At 39.7% G+C, this 18,556-nt stretch overlaps 1 protein-coding gene across 4 annotated transcripts in view; it reads right to left on the bottom strand.

The window, feature by feature from the left end:
* Window positions 1-18,556, bottom strand: part of SEMA3A (semaphorin 3A) — a 289,750-nt gene that overhangs the window by 32,455 nt on the left and 238,739 nt on the right. For all 4 annotated transcript variants that reach the window (XM_073328646.1, XM_073328645.1, XM_073328643.1 and 1 more), the window contains 5 exons: window positions 10,393-10,535; window positions 8,890-9,004; window positions 8,709-8,778; window positions 7,156-7,300; window positions 960-1,179 (listed from right to left, as the gene is read on the bottom strand). In XM_073328646.1, the coding sequence (XP_073184747.1) occupies window positions 960-1,179; window positions 7,156-7,300; window positions 8,709-8,778; window positions 8,890-9,004; window positions 10,393-10,535 (693 nt within the window). The remainder of the gene's footprint in view (window positions 1-959; window positions 1,180-7,155; window positions 7,301-8,708; window positions 8,779-8,889; window positions 9,005-10,392; window positions 10,536-18,556) is intronic.

The raw sequence follows: 18,556 nt of genomic DNA, 5'->3' as shown, positions 1-18,556 counted from the left end.
CTGGTGCCATTCAGAAACAGTATTCTTATGAGAAAGAAAGAGAAACAGACAGATAGAGAACCTGTTCATTTTTTAGAACACTGCAGTGATGCAGTGGGAAAGTTCTTTGGTTTCTTTGATTTAACTTCTTGAGGCTAGTAATAAAGTCACTGAGTTCAATACAAGTTTGAAACACTAGTTAATCTGGTGGAAAATCATCAAAGATGTAAGGCCCGTTCCTCAGATGGTGCTAATCAATGTATTTACATGATGGCAATGGAGAAACTGGGCTGAGTGGCTGGCCCCTGGTGCTTTCATGTAGAACTTTTAGCATAGTAAAAATTGCTTTATTTACAAGAAAATCTCCTCTTTTGCCTGCTGGAAGAAAGATATAAAGCCCAAGCCATAAGATAGTACAAACACTTTACCAGTGGCATCGTGCTTCAGCATAACTTTTTGTCCTTCCTAGGACCTCTTACAATATCAGAAAACCTGGTGTGTTGAGGGTAATGAAGCATTCTTCTGGCTGGTGGTCAGTTTAGATTAGCACAGTTCAAAATATGTTGAAAGAGGACACAAGAAATATTCCAAAACTTGGAGAAATCCTGGTTGATTTACTCATATGACTAGTTCCTATGGAGTGAACATGTACCCCAAAATATCTAGCTAAAAACAAAATTATAATTACCAGTGGGAAGATGCCTCTAATTAAAAAACAAAAACAAACCCTCTGTTCCTACTCCAGCTGAAGTCAAAGGCAAAACACCTACTGATGTCAAGTCCTAATCAAACAACATGAACCCTTAAGTAACAAAAAAGAAAAGAAAAAATGTGTTGAGCCTTGCCCTAAAGAATTCCACAGATGTACTCTATTGTACACAAAAATAAGCTTGCTTTCTACCAGTAATGAAAACCACTCATCTACTCTACTTCTCCATACTCCATGTGAGAACATCGGATGTAGCATGAAAGATTCTTACCTGTTCCAATGAACATGACATCATACTGGCCATCTTCTGCATCGACCCGGTCTACTACTATCTGTGTGAACTGGTAATCCACATCTGTTTTGATCATGATTGGACGATTATTGATAGGGAATACAGGATTGTACATTGCTGGATGACTTCTTGCGAATGTGATGACTTCATCAGGAAGGTCCTTGGTAGAGTCAAAGCCTCCAAAAGTTTTACTGGGACACTGAGAACAAGAAAGAGAATATTTTGCACCTTATAACTGAGCATTTAGACATATTCGTTTCTTTGAGATCCATATGAGTCTTCAGTCTGTAATAAAGTACAACCCAGGATATAATTGTTCCATGATGGACAACAACTGTACAGGGAGTTAATACTGGCACCAAAAATCTTTGGAGAAATATTTTTCTTCATTGAAATCAATATAGCTCATACCAGAGAATATTACGGTTTGTATACATTATCTTTCTTATCACTGTGCTGTGCGAATAATTGATTGTCAGTAATTTACTGACTACTATTATCTTTTTAATTGGTAGTACAAGACCACAGGGATGCTGAATATGCTAAAAATTACTGTACAAAAGACACAGATTAAAGCACTTCGTTATCTATACAGTAGAAAACTAATTATCCGTAACAATCACCCCACTATCTAAGCATCTTCTTCTGTGACTCAAGTCAAAACTCATTCACTTCAAAGGACCTTGGATTAGGCCCTTAATGAGCTGCCAGTGTGACTCCCTGTTCTGTTTACTCCTGATTATCTAAACTGCTGATTATCTGGACATATCTGGCGTCATCCAAATGGTTCTGACGATGAGGCTCCTGCTGTGTTGAATTATTCGTATACATTTTCTAGCATGGGTGGTGAATAAAGTGCTTGTAGTGAGTTCAGGTTATTTGCCTCAATGTCCACTTGTAGTAAACAGTACAATGACAGAGGGGGAGCAATACTTATAGGACTAAGGTGTCCCTAGTCCTCACACAGCAGCACAGGGGAGTAAAGATTCCATGTTCCACCTCATGTGGTTATGTTAGGACTAATCAGTCTTGGCTCTGGGGCCTATGCAAAGCACAGGGACTACACAGACACTGGTCCCTCCACCCATGAGCAAATGGATGAGGATGAGGGAAAGAGTGAGGAGGACAGCAGGCAAAGCCATGACTCTGTCCCCCCACAAGCATTCCCCTCTGCTTTCCTCACCCACAATTCCTCCTGAGGGAAGTGCACTTATGCATCAGGACTGTGGCTATACGCTAAAGACTAGCCCTTACCTAATGAATTCTCTCTCAAAAACTCAAAATATTTTATGAACATCAGAGATGTTGACCTTACAACATCTCTCTGTAAAGTGGGAAATTATTATTAGCCCCATTTTACAGATGAGGAGACTGAGGCATAAGGAACTTAAATGATTTGTCATAGGTCTCACAGAAATTTTGAGAAGACAACTTCAGATGCCTGACCCTAACCGCTTAAGCACAAGACATCCATCTCAGACATACAAAGCTATGAGGCAAATTTCACTGTGCTTATGCTTATGTTCACCGCATTTGATCTTGAAATATAAACATCCCAGTGATATAAAGCCAGGGGTAATGCATCTTTTATTTGCATTGATAGAATATCCACCACTTAGAGTAAAAACTTTGAAACCAAAAAGTAATTAAACAGAAATCCGGATCTTGCTGGATTCTCAGTAGAAGAAATCAATCGTCTTTGCCATCACCTTGATCCAGATTATTAATAATTCATCAGAAATGACGTAAAGAAATCAATATGGTCAAAAAAAGCAGTTGGTATTTGCAGCCAAGGGACAAGTCAATGCATTGGGAAGCATGGAGGGTATGAGAGATAGGTTTTCACTTTTTTGCATGTTGTCAAGGAAGCAATTTCCAACATTCTCATTCATTATATATTAGAGAAAGAAAGAATTACTGATTTAAACCCAATTAGCCAAATAAACAATAATAGCAAATATAGCAAGTTAGTCACCTATTCTTATTATCTCTACATTTGACCCCTTATTATTATTATTTCATATCCATATGTTCATTTACTTCCAATTAGAAAAATACAATATACTACTAGAACTAAACCTTTTATGATCTTTAGCATTGTTGGAGTCAATCTGAAATTTTGTGTTTCTACGGTGCAGTTCCAAAGTTTTCTTGATGCTTGGATTAATATTCCAACTAGAGTGTGATACTGATTACTTACATTAATCAACGCTTAATTAGATAATGTATGTAAAGTGCTTTCAACAGGAAAATCACTATACAAGTACTAAGTATTATTAATTGCAGCTGGGCAAATACTGAAAAAATAAAATAAGATCCATGTACAGTCATTTCAGTTTTTAAATGCATATATTTCTGCTGTATTTCAATCCTGTTTGTATTTATTTTCTACCAATATTTTAGCAAAGGAACTTACTGGTAGCAATGTTCATCAAGTCAACACGTTAGGCATAATATTTACAGAAAGCCGATTTTAGATTTGAAATCATGAGCATTTGTTAGAAACACTTAATTCCAGGGGTTAGGTTGACTTGGACTCCATACGCAGTAAAAGGAAGTAAGAATCTCCCCTTTACACCTCTATGTGGGTTACCTGGACCTAGTGCTTGGGCATGCAAGAATAAATGGGGATACATTTCTTCTTATTCCTTCCCCAGTGTAAGTGGGTAGGAAATGGGTGGAGCCATGAATCCATCTTCCCTGCTCACTGGCCAGTGCAGCTGAGCCAGCGCAGCATGAAAGTATAACAATTTGTTGCTGCTCTATACCCACAGGAAATCTCTAACCCTCATGAGCAAGGGAGAAGAAATGATGGAATTATGCTTTCCAGAGATATGTCTGCTTTACCCTGCATCCCCCGAGGTACTCCTGACGTGGTGCTGCTTCTGCCCCACCTCATGTTCAGAGCTCTGTCTAAAGTCAAAACCTGTCCCTACGAGTTACAATCCAGGATACAGAACACTGGATACCATGCAACCGCTGTGTACAATCAGTGCAGCCTGAATTTCAAATACTGACTTCTCACAATGAACTCTCCCTTAATAGGTTACCGACCAGCAATTATTTGCAGAAATTACTGAGGGAATAAATCTGAGTCACCAAAAAATTGCAAATAATTCACATTCAGAAAAGGAAGTGAAACTTGTTGAATTAATTATTGACCCATGCATGTTGATATTTTTTACAATAGTTTTTTTAAGGGTATGGATTTAGAGAAATACATTCAAAATATTGTAGCCAGTGGAAAAGTCTTGTCACTTTTACGTGTGTATTTATGCTGGATTTTTTGGCAGAGACTTTAGACTTCATAATGGCAGTACATAACAAAGACAGGGCCTGATACTGCTTAGAGGTTATTGGCAAGACTCTCTCTGACTTCAGAGGTCCTGATCCAACAATCCAGTCCAACAAAACATTTAAGCAAGCATCTGAGTAGTTCACAATGGGACTACTCAGATACTTAAAGTTAACTGCATGTTAGGGTCACTAGATTTGCCAATTTTATAGGGACAGTGCAGATATTCAGGGCTTTGTCTTATATAGGCATCAATTACACGCCACCTCCTGTCCCAATTTTTCACACTTGCTGTCAGGCCACCCTAGTGCATGTCTTTGTGATTTACCAGTTAGGGAGGTCATACTTCACTACACCTGGTCAGAGTTTCTTCATCAGTGAAGAAAATATGTTAGATCTCATCCTGGAGCTATCTATCTAGAGAGCCCAGTCTAGCAATCATAGAATCATAGAATCTCAGGGTTGGAAGGGACCTCAGGAGGTCATCTAGTCCAATCCCCTGCTCAAAGCAGGACCAATTCCCAACTTAATCATCCCAGCCAGGGCTTTGTCAAGCCTGACCGTAAAAACTTCTAAGGAAGGAGATTCCACCACCTCCCTAGGTAACGCATTCCAGTACTTCACCACCCTCCTAGTAAAAAAGGTTTTCCTAATATCCAACCTAAACCTCCCCCACTGCAACTTGAGACCATTACTCCTCGTTCAGTCATCTGCTACCACTGAGAACAGTCTAGATCCATCCTCTTTGGAACCCCCTTTCAGGTAGCTGAAAGCAGCTATCAATTTCCCCCTCATTCTTCTCTTCCGCAGACTAAACAATCCCAGTTCCCTCAGCCTCTCCTCATAAGTCACGTGTTCCAGTCCCCTAATCATTTTTGTTGCCCTCCACTGGACATTTTCCAATTTTTCCACATCCTTCTTGTAGTGTGGGGCCCAAAACTGGACAAAGTACTCCAGATGAGGCCTCACCAAAGTCGAATAGAGGGGTACAATCACGTCCCTCGATCTGCTGGCAATGTCCCTACTTATACATCCCAAAATGCCATTGGCCTTCTTGGCAACAAGGGCACACTGTTGACTCATATCCAGCTTCTCGTCCACTGTAAGCCCTAGGTCCTTTTCTACAGAACTGCTGCCTAGCCATTCGGTCCCTAGTCTGTAGTCGTGCATGAGATTCTTCCATCCTAAGTGCAGGACTCTGCACTTGTCCTCGTTGAACCTCATCAGATTTCTTTTGGCCCAATCCTCTAATTTGTCTAGGGGCCGCTGTATCCTATCCCTACCCTCCAGCGTATCTACCTTTCCTCCCAGTTTAGTGTCATCTGCAAACTTGCTGAGGGTGCAATCCACGCCATCCTCCAGATCATTTATGAAGATATTGAACAAAACCGGCCCCAGGACCGACCCTTGGGGCACTCCACTTGATACCGGCTGCCAACTAGACATGGAGCCATTGATCACTCCCCGTTGAGCCCGACAATCTAGCCAGCTTTCTATCCACCTTATAGTCCATTCATCCAGCCCATACTTCTTTAACTTGCTGACAAGAATACTGTGGGAGACCGTGTCAAAAGCTTTGCTAAAGTCAAGGAACAACATGTCCACTGCTTTCCCCTCATCCACAGAGCCAGTTATCTCGTCATAGAAGGCAATTAGATTAGTCAGGCATGACTTGCCCTTGGTGAATCCATGCTGACTGTTCCTGATCACTTTCCTCTCCTCTAAGTGCTTCAGAATTGATTCCTTGAGGACCTGCTCCATGATTTTTCCAGGGACTGAGGTGAGGCTGACGGGACTGTAGTTCCCAGGATCCTCCTCCTTCCCTTTTTTAAAGATCGGCACTACAACACTGCAGAGCTTGAGACTTTTCTGTGAAGAAATCTGGTTATTCCTTAGCAATCACATCCACTGAATGAGGAGAATTATACAATCCTTTTGCTGAGAAATCATTCTTTTCTTTAACATATGAAGCAGTTTTTGTTAGGCCAGACATCTGTATCATTTAACCATTGTTTTACACATTTATCATGGAAGCCAGTTTTGAGAAGAAGCTAGAAAGGATAGTTTAAAGGTTACTAACAATTAAAGGACAATCTATATGATCACAGAATCATAGAAATGCCCATATATGAATAATGCTTATGTGCTATTCTTGTTTTTTTACTTCACTGTACTTACTTGGATCTGTATAGTTTATTTGAGGCATAGATACATCTGAATGGGCTAGATCCTCAGCCTAGTGTTCACAGGAGTCTCAATGGAGCTAAGCTGATTTGCACCAGCTGAAGATCTACCCTGATATGTACAACCCAAACCTTTTCCTCTAACACATTCTACCGGAGAAAAGGCAGATGAATAGGCAAAGCTCAGCAGCATTTCTGGGACCTGACAATGACTGGGGTGGATGGGAAGTCATAAATAGTGGTTTCATAGACACCATAGTGACAGAGGCATTAGAAAGAGACAGGAAAGTAGAATAACAGTTAAAAAATCCCTTTTGGAATTGGAAATTATTCCAGTGCCTTCCCCGTCCACTGCAGAAATGGTTACCTTAGAACTCTAAAGAAGTGAAATTTATGAAAGGAAAGCTGCATTATTCCTTAACTACTCTACAAATACTCAACAAAATCCTGCATCCCTGCTCCAGTCAAACATCTCCTGAAGTCGATATGGTTTTTGTCTGACTGAGGTTTACAGGATTAGGCTCATTGACAAGCCAGCTGCACTTTGCAAATCGAGGCAGCGCATTCTGGATTTGCAGCAACAGCTAGTTTGCTCTTACATTAGCCTGCCTTTCCCACTTGTTCAGCTTCTTTTGTGTTATAAGTTCAAGTACAATGGAATGAGCGAAATCAGTATCAGATTTCCCAGTGCACTTACAGTTCCTGGCCGTGGATATGGTACACGTCCTTGATAAGGCACCCATTGATAGTTGGGACCATCTCTGTGAGCATATGGACCAAGGAACACCCTCCTTACATCTGTCATGCTGTACATACACACTGCTGACCCCTTGAAGATGTTGCTAAAAATGGGGTAGGGGAAAGAAAAATAAGTCAGTTTCTTTAAATTATTTGTCAATTTAATCACAGGAGAATGGTGGGATTAAAGGCTCTTTAATTAATTACATGCATTGATTTTCCAAACTCTGAAATGCTGTCTAGGCGAACCCAAACACGTTCCTTAGAAAGTTCAGTTTAACTGACAGAAATCTCTCAGATGTTTTTCTAAACAGAATGGCTGCTGGCTGCTACTTAAAATTTATTGTTTATATACGTCCAGATCCAATTTCAATGGGATTTTCTTCGAGTAGGTATTACACTATATGAGTAATACTTAGGATGGTCGAATCTGGCTCTTAATAGATAATAAGTGTCTTCAGTTTTCCATCCCTGATTTTGAAACTGAACTGCTTCATAAAGAAGGCAGGGTGAAAAATCTATTTGTAATAGCTGTTATTCTGCAAATGCAATTTATTGGTATAAATATGAAATAAAGAGGTCTCATGTGTTTTTCATAGTGGTGACCTTCATGCAAAAGGGTCTGTAACCCATTACTCATCCTGTAGCCAACTAATCACTTTATATACTCTTGCTAATAGTCAGCAAATTTGTTTTAGTTTTGCCCTTTCTCTCTCTCCCTCACTTCCCCCTTTTGACAACACACACTGAAACTGCACTGCTATGCATTTCCTTGGGGTTTCTACAAGGATAGTAGATTCCACATGAGCCTCATTCTTGTGGATTATGTGATGACTAGAAACTTACATTTAAAAACATATGCCTCCCTCCGTGGTTATAGGTGGCTTTTCCCTCAGAGGCAAATTCAACAGTCCTTTATGAGACAAAAGCCTAGGGACAATTCCATCCCTGGTGTAAGCCCATTTGAGGGAAGTTCTATGGACTGTGTTATGCATGAGATCAGACTAGATGACCACAGTGATCTATTCTAGCCTTACAATCTATAAGCCTATGAAGCCAAAGGATTTACACCAAGGATGTACTGGACTCAGTTGAAGAGTGGTGGAAAAAATCTTTGCTGTTTTTTCTTAAAAAGCTTATTGATTGTCCAGAAGTTTTCTAAAATTCTAAATTTTGATATTTAAAAAATGTGGGGTTTTTTTTAAATTTCCTGCATTATTTTACCAACTCTATTTGGCAAGGGATTTGACATTTCACCCTTCATCTTTAAAGCCAGTTTTTCAACAGGAAGAGGCTGAGAAACTGACACATTCTTTCAGACGTGTGTCAGGGCAATGATGTACATTGCTCATAAGAAAAGAAATTTAATTCATTACTTCTAACTTACACTGCCTTCTAGCAGTTCAAAGGTTAAGAAAATGCTGTGTTTCTTAAGAACATTTTAACAAAGAGAGCTCTTTAAAGCAACCAGCCACACAAGTTTCCATACAAGTAAAATGATACACTCTGTACCTGGAAGTTGTAAACACTCCATAGACTATTGGATTTTTGAGGTCTTTTGAGTTCATTAGAAACACATCCTCTGTAACAAAAACAACAACAACAACAACAACAAAAAAGAAAATACATGGTCATTTCAGTAATGAAAATACCAGAAAATGATTCTGCATTCAAAGCCATTGTGGCTACTTACGTAGTTCATCAAAATGAGTATCAATGCCATTGGGCCCTGGCACAGAACAAATCAGGCGTGCTTTAAGGAAAGTTGTCCATTTATTAACAAGGCTTCTGTGTCCACCAAAGTCATTCTAACAGAAGAAGTATTATATGTTAATACATAATCATGTTCCTGTTTGAAATGTTAAATATAACACCATAATCCCCAGTTTTACATATTGTCCTTTTTATGGTTTAGGAAATTATAAAATCTCCCTCATTTTTCAAATATACCAATACTGAATCAATTTCAATTTATCATGGTCATTGCTATGTATTTAGTATCATTTTCAGAAGAACTTATTCCTAGAAAATCTTGAAATAAATTAAATTAGAAAGAAAGAAAGAAAGAAAGAAAGAAAGAAAGAAAGAAAGAAAGAAAGAAAGAAAGAAAGAAAGAAAGAAAGAAAGAAAGCAATTAGGCAGATTGACAGAGTATTTTGCTTCTGTTCAAGCTTACATGTGGCCAAGACTCAATAAAGTTTAAACAGCTCATTATTCTTTACCGAGTATCAACAAAGTAGCCCCACAAGTTGTACAAGATCAAAGTATAAAAGGTGTTAGGGTGGGAGAATCAGATGTTTAATAGCAGGGCTGGGAGTGGGAGCAGATCAAGGTCTCTGTAAGGGTGGGGCTATAATTTTCCAAGCTGCTATCTTGTTTTTCAGAGATGGTAAATTGGAGTCCTGCCTAAAGGAATAATGTGAAATTCTACTCTAAACGTTATATTTACCAATTCATGGCGATCACTTAATTCACAGATATTTTCTCAAGGTCCCTCAGGAAAAAATTGGATATTTGTTGGGATGGATGAACCCGTTTGAGACCCTTGACACTGTTCATTTATAAAACTTAGCCTAAGCAATTATTTTCATTTTAATGTGCCTCTTCCTTTAGAAGTTCTGCCCAGAATGGGAGCCTTGGATGTCAAAAATAACTCAAGAAAGAAAATGTCTACAGAACATCTGGTCCACCTGGAAGCAGGGAGTACCATGTTTCTTGCACAAGACTCTATTTCTCTCAGCCGCATTTTAAAACTCAGGAGGGTCTTATAATTTTTGGATGATGCATTGTAAATTTGGGGTGCTACTCCAAACAGAACAGAACTGAATATTATATCTCTTTGATGTTTTCCCTTGATTATTGGTCATTCTGGAAGACCTTGGAATCACTACATTGCCAGTGTTACCATAAACTAATGTACAGCCAAGAAAGAAGAAAAGGAGGACTTGTGGCACCTTAGAGACTAACCAATTTATTTGAGCATAAGCTTTCGTGAGCTACAGCTGTAGCTCACGAAAGCTTATGCTCAAATAAATTGGTTAGTCTCTAAGGTGCCACAAGTCCTCCTTTTCTTTTTGTGAATACAGACTAACACGGCTGCTACTCTGAAACCAGCCAAGAAAGAGTAGTTGCTAATATCACTTTTACAACTTTAACTGAGGGCATTCATTCTCATAACATTAAGTCACCATATTACCTTGCAGATCTGCCCTATTCTGGCATGGGTGGCTTTTCCAGAGTGCTCTCCATCAATTGCATTTTCACGGAAGAAGAAATAGATTTTGTCATCTTCTGGGTTATCACTTTCTGGTATTAGGTGGGCACTAACAAACCTAGGATCTGAGAATAAAATGCCAATGTACATGTTACTACATAGCAAGTAAAATCTGTTGCCTCATTTACATGAAAGGATTCTTCCATTCTGACTTGCACACATGAACTAACCCTTTAATCAAATAAGCAAATTTTCAACTTTTCTTCCTGGTGCTCCCACCCAAAGGAAATCCCTATCACAACTTGTTTCTGCTCTTTGAATCTACTACTAGAACAACACACACACACACACCCCCAACACTGCACACCAGCGCACATCTATAATTTATTTATCCAGTATATAGCAGCGCTTGCTATTCATAGTCTGTAGTGATTCAGGAAAACATATGGAGTAATATAATACATATGAAATTGCTCTATTAACTGTATTGTAACATTACAGCACAGCTTCCTAATTCCATACATGGATTGCTGAGAGTTTCTTTCACATTCAGTCTTGCCTACTTCTTATTTCCTTGTTTATTTTGACTTTCTATACAGCAGAAATGAAAACTGCTCAGGAAAGCTATGATAGAGGAAGAAGATGGTTTGTCCAGTAGCTAGGGTGTTTGGCTGAGAATTGGGAGAGCTGTGTTCACATCCCTGAACTACCATATACATCCTCTGTGACCTTAATCAAGTCACTTAACCTCTCTGTGTCTTAGTCCCCCGTGTATAAAATGTAAGGGTGCTGTGAAGATAAATACACTAAAGATTGGGAGGTTCTCAGCATCTGTAGTAATAGGAACTGTAGACAGAACACTCAAGAACAGGTTAAAAATCATTCTATAAAACATTTTTGGATGAAAAATGGCCATTTTGTTTGAAATTTTCCATTTTTTTAACTACTAAAAACAAAAACAAAACAATGTTTTGAAAACCATTTTTTTTTGTGTGTGGAAAAACAAAACCCTTTAGGTGGAAAAGATTTTTAAAATGAGTTTTTTCATTATTTAAGAAAAGTTTAATGAAAAATACCATTTTCTGACCAGCTCTATTGACATCATTATTCAAAGTACAAATTCCCCTTCCACACATATGTCTATATCTAGACAATGATACTGTAGATATATAAAGCCTCAAGAGAGACTGATAAAAAAATAGAAAACAATGGGCAAAGAAATTAGGACATATATGAGTATATATCAGCATAGATCCATTGACTTCAATGAGGCTGTGCCAGTTTACACCAGAGGAAGATCTGGCCAATATTCACAAAAAGAAAAGGAGTACTTGTGGCACCTTAGAGACTAACCAATTTATTTGAGCATAAGCTTCCATGAGCTACAGCTCACTTCATGCTCAAATAAATTGGTTAGTCTCTAAGGTGCCACAAGTACTCCTTTTCTTTTTGTGAATACAGACTAACACGGCTGTTACTCTGAAACCTGGCCCAATATTGCATTTTTCATTCAAATATTTCCGTTGGCCTCTTTAACCAGGGAAAAGGAGGTAAATCAAAGAGAATCACCAAGCTGTTCTTCTTCCTACGGCATTTTACATCCTACTGGGATAATTCAGTGTGAACTATATTTAACTATTGAAAGAGTCCTGTCCCTATGTCAGATTATAAGCTGTTCTAGCATCATATATTAAAATATCATTTTAACACATATCACCACATATTTAGGGAGGTAATGAGCCAGATTATGCTATGCTGATTTTCATCAACTGAGGATCTGGCTCATTAAAACCACTACTTTATTTACTAAGGATGCTCCTCAGTTTATATGCTAATTAACTATATACACTATGTGTGATGAGCACTGTGTCATCAACTAATATCACTTCTCATATCAGCAGATGTTTGACTTTGCTTTTTGGTTGTAGACATGCAAGGTTGAAGAGTTTTCCATCTGATCTTGTATGGAGATGTCCACTTTGGTGCTAGATGATGACCCAGCAAAGAGAAAAATAAACTGAAGAATGTTGGTGCCAAAACTCCTCCCTGTCCAACATCACTGTGAATTTCAAAGCTGTCAGACTGATCACCATCACATTGGACTATAGCCTTCATGCTATTATGGAAGGATTGAATGAGACTGAGGAGGATTGGGAGGCAACCAGTTCTCTCTAGCAACTGAAAAAGATCCTTTCTGTTAACCAGGTCAAAAGCTTTTGTAAGATCTATGAAGGCCATGCATAGAGGTTATCCTTATTCTTGACACTTTTTGGAGGGGGGTGTACTCTGGCGGCAATTTAAAGAGTTCGGGGCTCTAAAGACCCCACCTCTTCCAGTTGAGGCCCTGCCCCCTTCTGGTTGGCGTCCTGCCCCTCTGCTCAGGACTCTGGCGTACCGGTAGGTCCTTTAAGTTACTTTCATCCCTGAGCATACAAGTGCATGGTCTATATCACAGTCTCCACTGTGAAGATTGCAAGTATGGAGGGCATCCTTTAGGTGTTTTCTACAGGTGACAATTACATCTAGTTGATGCTAGTGTCCAGATCAGGAGTGTGTCTCCATGAGACCTTCCAGTGATGCATGTGTTGGTAATACACAGTTGTTGGTGGGTGAAGAGCTCCAAAAGTCTTTGACCATTGTTGTTAATTTTTCCCACTCCATGGTGGCCAGTGATTAGCAGCCACATCTCGTGATGTGAACTGACTTTAGCACTGAAGTCTTTCAGTAGACAGAGTTGGTTGCCTAGTGGTAGCTTGCTGATGACACAGCTGAGCTGCTGATAGAGCAAGTCCTTCTCTACAGAGGTGAAGAAAAGTGTTGGCACATATGTGCTAATGATGTTGGCAAATCCACCTGTGGTAGATATTCTTACTAATATGATACATTCTGATGTTGCAATGGGATATTCGACTAGAGGTGTGAATGAATTTTTGACTGCAAAATCCACCCTGTCCTCAGAGAGGCCTTGTTTGCTTTCTCCATGCCAAAAGAAGAAACATTGCATCTTGCATAGAGAGCCTGTATGTTAGTCCAGTCTCAGAGAGAGAGGCTAAATCAATGTCAAGCTTCTCCAGCTCTCTGTCAGTGATGGCAGTCTTCCTCCAGTAACTGACCTCCTCTAGGTTGTTTGACATACCAGTGCATGTTGTCCTCATATTCCAACAAGCAAGTTTGAAGAGGGAGACCATCATACCCAAATCTTTGGTGCATACACCTAAGCAGAAAAGAAATAAGGAGGCAGTGGTTGGGCTTAGGATCACAGCCCCCCTCTTGGTGGTATTATCCAGGCCCAAAGGCTCAGAAGACTAAGATGTTTAGAAGCCAGCACAGCTGCAGGAGATGCTGGAAGGCAGAGCTGAATTGCAATGCCAACCATCTAACGCTTTCTCCACAGCGGGTTTAGTTCAGAGTTGTCTCCCCTAGTCTTTGCTCAACCAAGAGCTAGCTGCAAGGCAGCAGTGACAGCTGGAATTACTCCTTTGTGGCTATTATTTTTCATTCCAATGGGTATCTGGCACACCCCTCCCACCACTCAGTGGCGAGATTCCACTGGTGTGGTATCACTGCTGGTGATACCAGCAGCAGCCATGCACACTTGACCTGATCTGAGGAAATTCAACAACTTTGCAATGGCCTTGCCCTAGCTTGTGATGAACGTCTTGCCTGATGTCTGGAGTCTATTGCCCAACAACTCTTGGGGGCCTGACTTTGCCCAAACCCAGTCCTTTGGGGCCACGGTGATCCAGCCAGATAGTTACCTGTCACCCAATTTAGCACTCTCTGCAGCTCTGGATTGCAATTCTGTCTTTCTCTTCTTTCAGGGAAGGAGTGGAGATGATGCGTAAAAGTCAGGCACTTCATATACCCTGTTTTCCTATTAGTGCACTCATGCAGCAAAAGGAAGTATGTTCCCCAGTATATCTGTTCAGCTGTTGAGACTAGGGATAAAGCATCACCCTGAAAATTTTAGCTAGTTCACTAACTTATCTTATTACCAAGAGTTCCCCAGGGAGAGTTTAAGATAATTCAGGCAGCACTGACATACTTCATATGGTCAGCACAGACACATAAGGAAGTTGATGACATATAGAAGAGAGGCTATGCTGGAATGAGCTAAAAGAACTGCTGAATGGGAAGTGGAAGCAGGAGCCGAAAGCAGTAGTACCCATGATAGTGCTCCGCAGACTATTATCGATGGATATGACTATCTCAGATCGCCATATACAAATTACTGGAGTCTATGTGATCCCAAAACATGTCTACAACTATTAAGAAACACATGGTTCTTCTAATAATATAAGCAGTCACAACACCCTGTGTATCATATTCTTTTCCATATTCCAGGCCCAAAAAACACCTTCAGTGGAAAGGATTTAATCAAAGTCAAAATGTGTTTTAAAAAGACAACAAACATCAAAAGAACATGTCAGAAGTATATTTAAGCATGATCAAAGGGGAATGAAACCACAATGTTAACATGATAAACATTAATGGCAGAAACATTTCTCTGATCTCATAGCCAGTCCAAGCAGGTTAAAAATAGAAACGTTGATTTAAAACAATCAGTGTCAAGAAGCAAATAATTAAGAAATGCACTTCAACTTTTTTCAATCTCCTTTTCTCAAGTCTCTTGACACTGGGCTACTTCTCATATCCTAACTGACACCTTCTGCTAGCTCCAGTTTTGTATGGCCCCCTGGGATTACCAGTTCTTTAGCAATTTCATTGGCAGCAGCCCATTAAACTGTCCTTCATGAGAAATCTACCACTTTATGAAAAAGACACCTTGGTCCAGCTGCCTTTATGATTGATATGCCATTGTTTGCTTAGTTAAGTAATGGAAACATGTTTTGCTTGTCTCAGCACTTCAGGTTCAGATAATGCTAAAGAAAAATCAATCTTTATTTGCTCCTTCACAAGCATTATTCTTTAGCAATAACAACAAAAGAACAACAGCAAAAACAATAAAAGAAAGCAGATTGGATTCCCGAATGAATCGTATTAGCATTTTAATGATGATCCATAAAGGAAACGGCACCAAAATTGCCTTTAGATGTCAAGATGCACTAACTACGCTGAACAAACAGAAGTTGGGGTCATTCCTTTATAGAATCATAGAACTGGAAGGGACCTCGAGAGGTCATCTAGTCCAGTCCCCCGCACTCACGGCAGGACCAAGTATTATCTAGACCATCCCTGACAGGTGTTTGTCCAACCTTCTCTTAAAAATCTCCAATGATGGAGATTTGTCATTTCAAAGAAGTAAAAGGGCAGTTCTCACAGGAGGCATTCTGTAAGGAGGTTGAATCAGATGCCCCCGTTACAGTAGATTTGTGGTCAGAATTACAAATTTCCCCAGTTCACAGCTAGAACATTCGAGGACACTGTAGGGAAATTTTACGCTCAGTAAAGTTGCAGTTGCTGTAATTTAATGAAAATTATTGAAGGGTGACTAGAATCCTGCGAAGAGATAACGAGATGAGGGAATCTTACATTAAAAATTTAACAATAACAAAAACAGACAGCAATTCAGACTTCATAAACACACAGTGCTTGTCTACAGAGACCCAGCATATACAAAAAAGCAGGAACTGTCTTCAGAAAATCTGAACTTGAAAATCATAGCTAGCTCTATTGCCTTCTCAGAGGAAAACTTATAGCCCCAGTCACAAATGTGCACAGCAAAGCTCCAAGTCCTCACTGCTTTCCGTAAGGTCACCAGGGGACAAAGCTTTTAACATGTGATGACGAGAGAGCTAACATGTCTTATGCTCTTGCACACTTTACAATATTTTACAAACCTCTTAATCTTTTAATGGTGTGCTTCTACATTTCTCTCATTTAATTCCTCACCTGTCAAACACCTTCTTTTGCCACTGACTCAGTCAAACTTTGGGCCTGATTCTCACTTACAGATAAGGATCTTTGTAACCCTGGGAGCACCTCAGTGCCAAATGAAAGAGGGCCCCCCATCCTGTAACTCAGGCCTGACACAATCATTGCCCCAATGCACTGTTGTTATAATATGTATCTCAGAGGGGTCATCTGGGGTATCCTGTGTAAATTGGTGACACATTGGTCCCAAAAATTATTGTGTGATGTAAGGACTGGTTGTGTACAAAGTATAGATGTGTGCTGAAATTTGTGCTTTACATGTGCTTGGGAGACAATGCATAAACCTAGCCCACCCTAGAAAAAGGAATTTGTCTTTACTTGTCTGACCAGCTTGCAGAATCCTAACAGTGAACAATGAAAGTACATTTATGTATAAGGTAAACAGAGCCACCAAGCTAAACAAGCAAGGGAGAAAACTGTTTAACAATCACACCAGGGGACAGAATTTGCACTCCTGGCTCTTGAGGCACAGACAATAGACTTTGAGTAATACAAGGGGAGCAAAAAGGCATTTTAGTTATCCATCACTGAGTGGACAGAGGGTGAACCACTCTCTGAGCCTGTGAAAGTTGGATCACCAATCTGGTGGGGTAGGGATGATGTGAACCAATGGTAAGTAAGAAAACTGCTTAGGCAAAGATCATAACTAGCTAAAATTAAGTTTTAGTCACTAGAAGGCATGTTTTATTTTATTGTTTGTAACCATACCTGTCTTTTTTTTCTTTGCTTAGTATCACTTATTTCCTGTTAATAAACTTATTCTGGTTTTATTACAAAACCATCTGAGCGCTGTGTATTTAAGTGAAGTGTGAGCCTCTAGCTAACCTTACAGGCTGATGTGTGCCATATCTCTTTGGAGGCAATGAATTTAATAATTTCTGTAAGCATCCCATGTGAGGGATTGGACACTGCAGGGAGACATCTGTGGGTAACTTGGGAACTGGGGTTCACTGGTTGTTGTCTGCAAGGAAAGGTTTAGCTTGGCAGAGTCCTGAAGAGCTTTCTGGCAAGGCAGATGAGTTGGTGTGTCAGGGAACTGATACAGTTTAGCAACAGCAAAGCCCTTGCTCTTGCTAAGGCACAGGGTAACACAGGGGCTCACATTTCTGGATGTCCTGAGCATGACATCACCCCTTTTACAGCAGTCTGCTAGCATAAAGTTTCCTCAGAGATGTTGAAAATGGCTCCCTGAGACTATCCCTTATACAAGGGGACTCCTTGGCTGTTAAAAGATGGTGTAAGGATGTTACACCAGTCCTGTTCCCAGCCCTTAGCACAGGGGCTGTGTCAGGGCAGAGCCAGGGACAAAGAAAGAGTGTGGCTGAAGTACAATGTGTACTGGCAATTCTTTGTTTTTCAAGGCCTGTAGAGGACCTTGGGAAGCTTAGAGCATAAGTAAAAGCAGCTGTGAGCCATCCATACCATTTCTGTATTCATACCATATCTGGTTGTGATATTAGCTGCTCTTGCAAGATAAGCAGAACTGGTTTTGGTCATTCATACTTTAATAGGAATCCTGCTCCTGGGAAAAATCAAGAGTTCTCAAGGTAATGGTATTTATGATTTGGTAGATAGCACTTTTGTCTCTGAATCATTACTAAATCAGTACTCCAGAATGATGTTACAGGACTATGGTTTTATAGGTAGTGTTTGTTGGATGTGAAATTAAACTAGGGTCTGATAAGAGATTAGAGATCTCATCAAATTTTTTCAAAGTCTAGTGATACTAGCCTTAGTGTCATAGCAAAATTATAATACTGGATCATGTGTGTTTAGTTTATCTAAATTCCCCCTGCAATTTCAATTGCATATAATATTTTTCATTTTTTGGACTAAAACTTGTGTAATGTTGCTTTGTGCTGTTAAATACCGACACTGTTTCACTGTACAGGTGTCTGCATTTTGCTGGTCAGTGAAACAAAGTGCTTTGGGACATTTAAGGATGGAAGATGCTTTACATGATATTAAGCTCGCAACTTTTTCAAAATCCCAATACAAGAAGGTAGCACAGGAAGAAGGAAACACCTAGCTGAGGATGCTAATGAACTCACAATGCTCTTCCACATCCAGTTTCTGTCCAGACCTCAATTCCACTGCCACACAATTGGCAACAAGGATCGAATCATAGTGTGAAAGGATTTTCAATATTTTCGTTGTTATCATCATCTAAAAGTAATTCTTATTGTAAGAAACATTAAAACAAAGCTGTCTTCTTTAGTCAAGCTCTTTAGAAGTGCAGGTTGGGCATGGA

This window comes from Lepidochelys kempii, chromosome 1 (genome assembly GCF_965140265.1).
Source record: "Lepidochelys kempii isolate rLepKem1 chromosome 1, rLepKem1.hap2, whole genome shotgun sequence".
NCBI lineage: Eukaryota > Metazoa > Chordata > Testudines > Cheloniidae > Lepidochelys > Lepidochelys kempii.
Note: the sequence above shows the minus strand (reverse complement) of the source record. Positions and strands in the feature narration are given on the sequence as shown.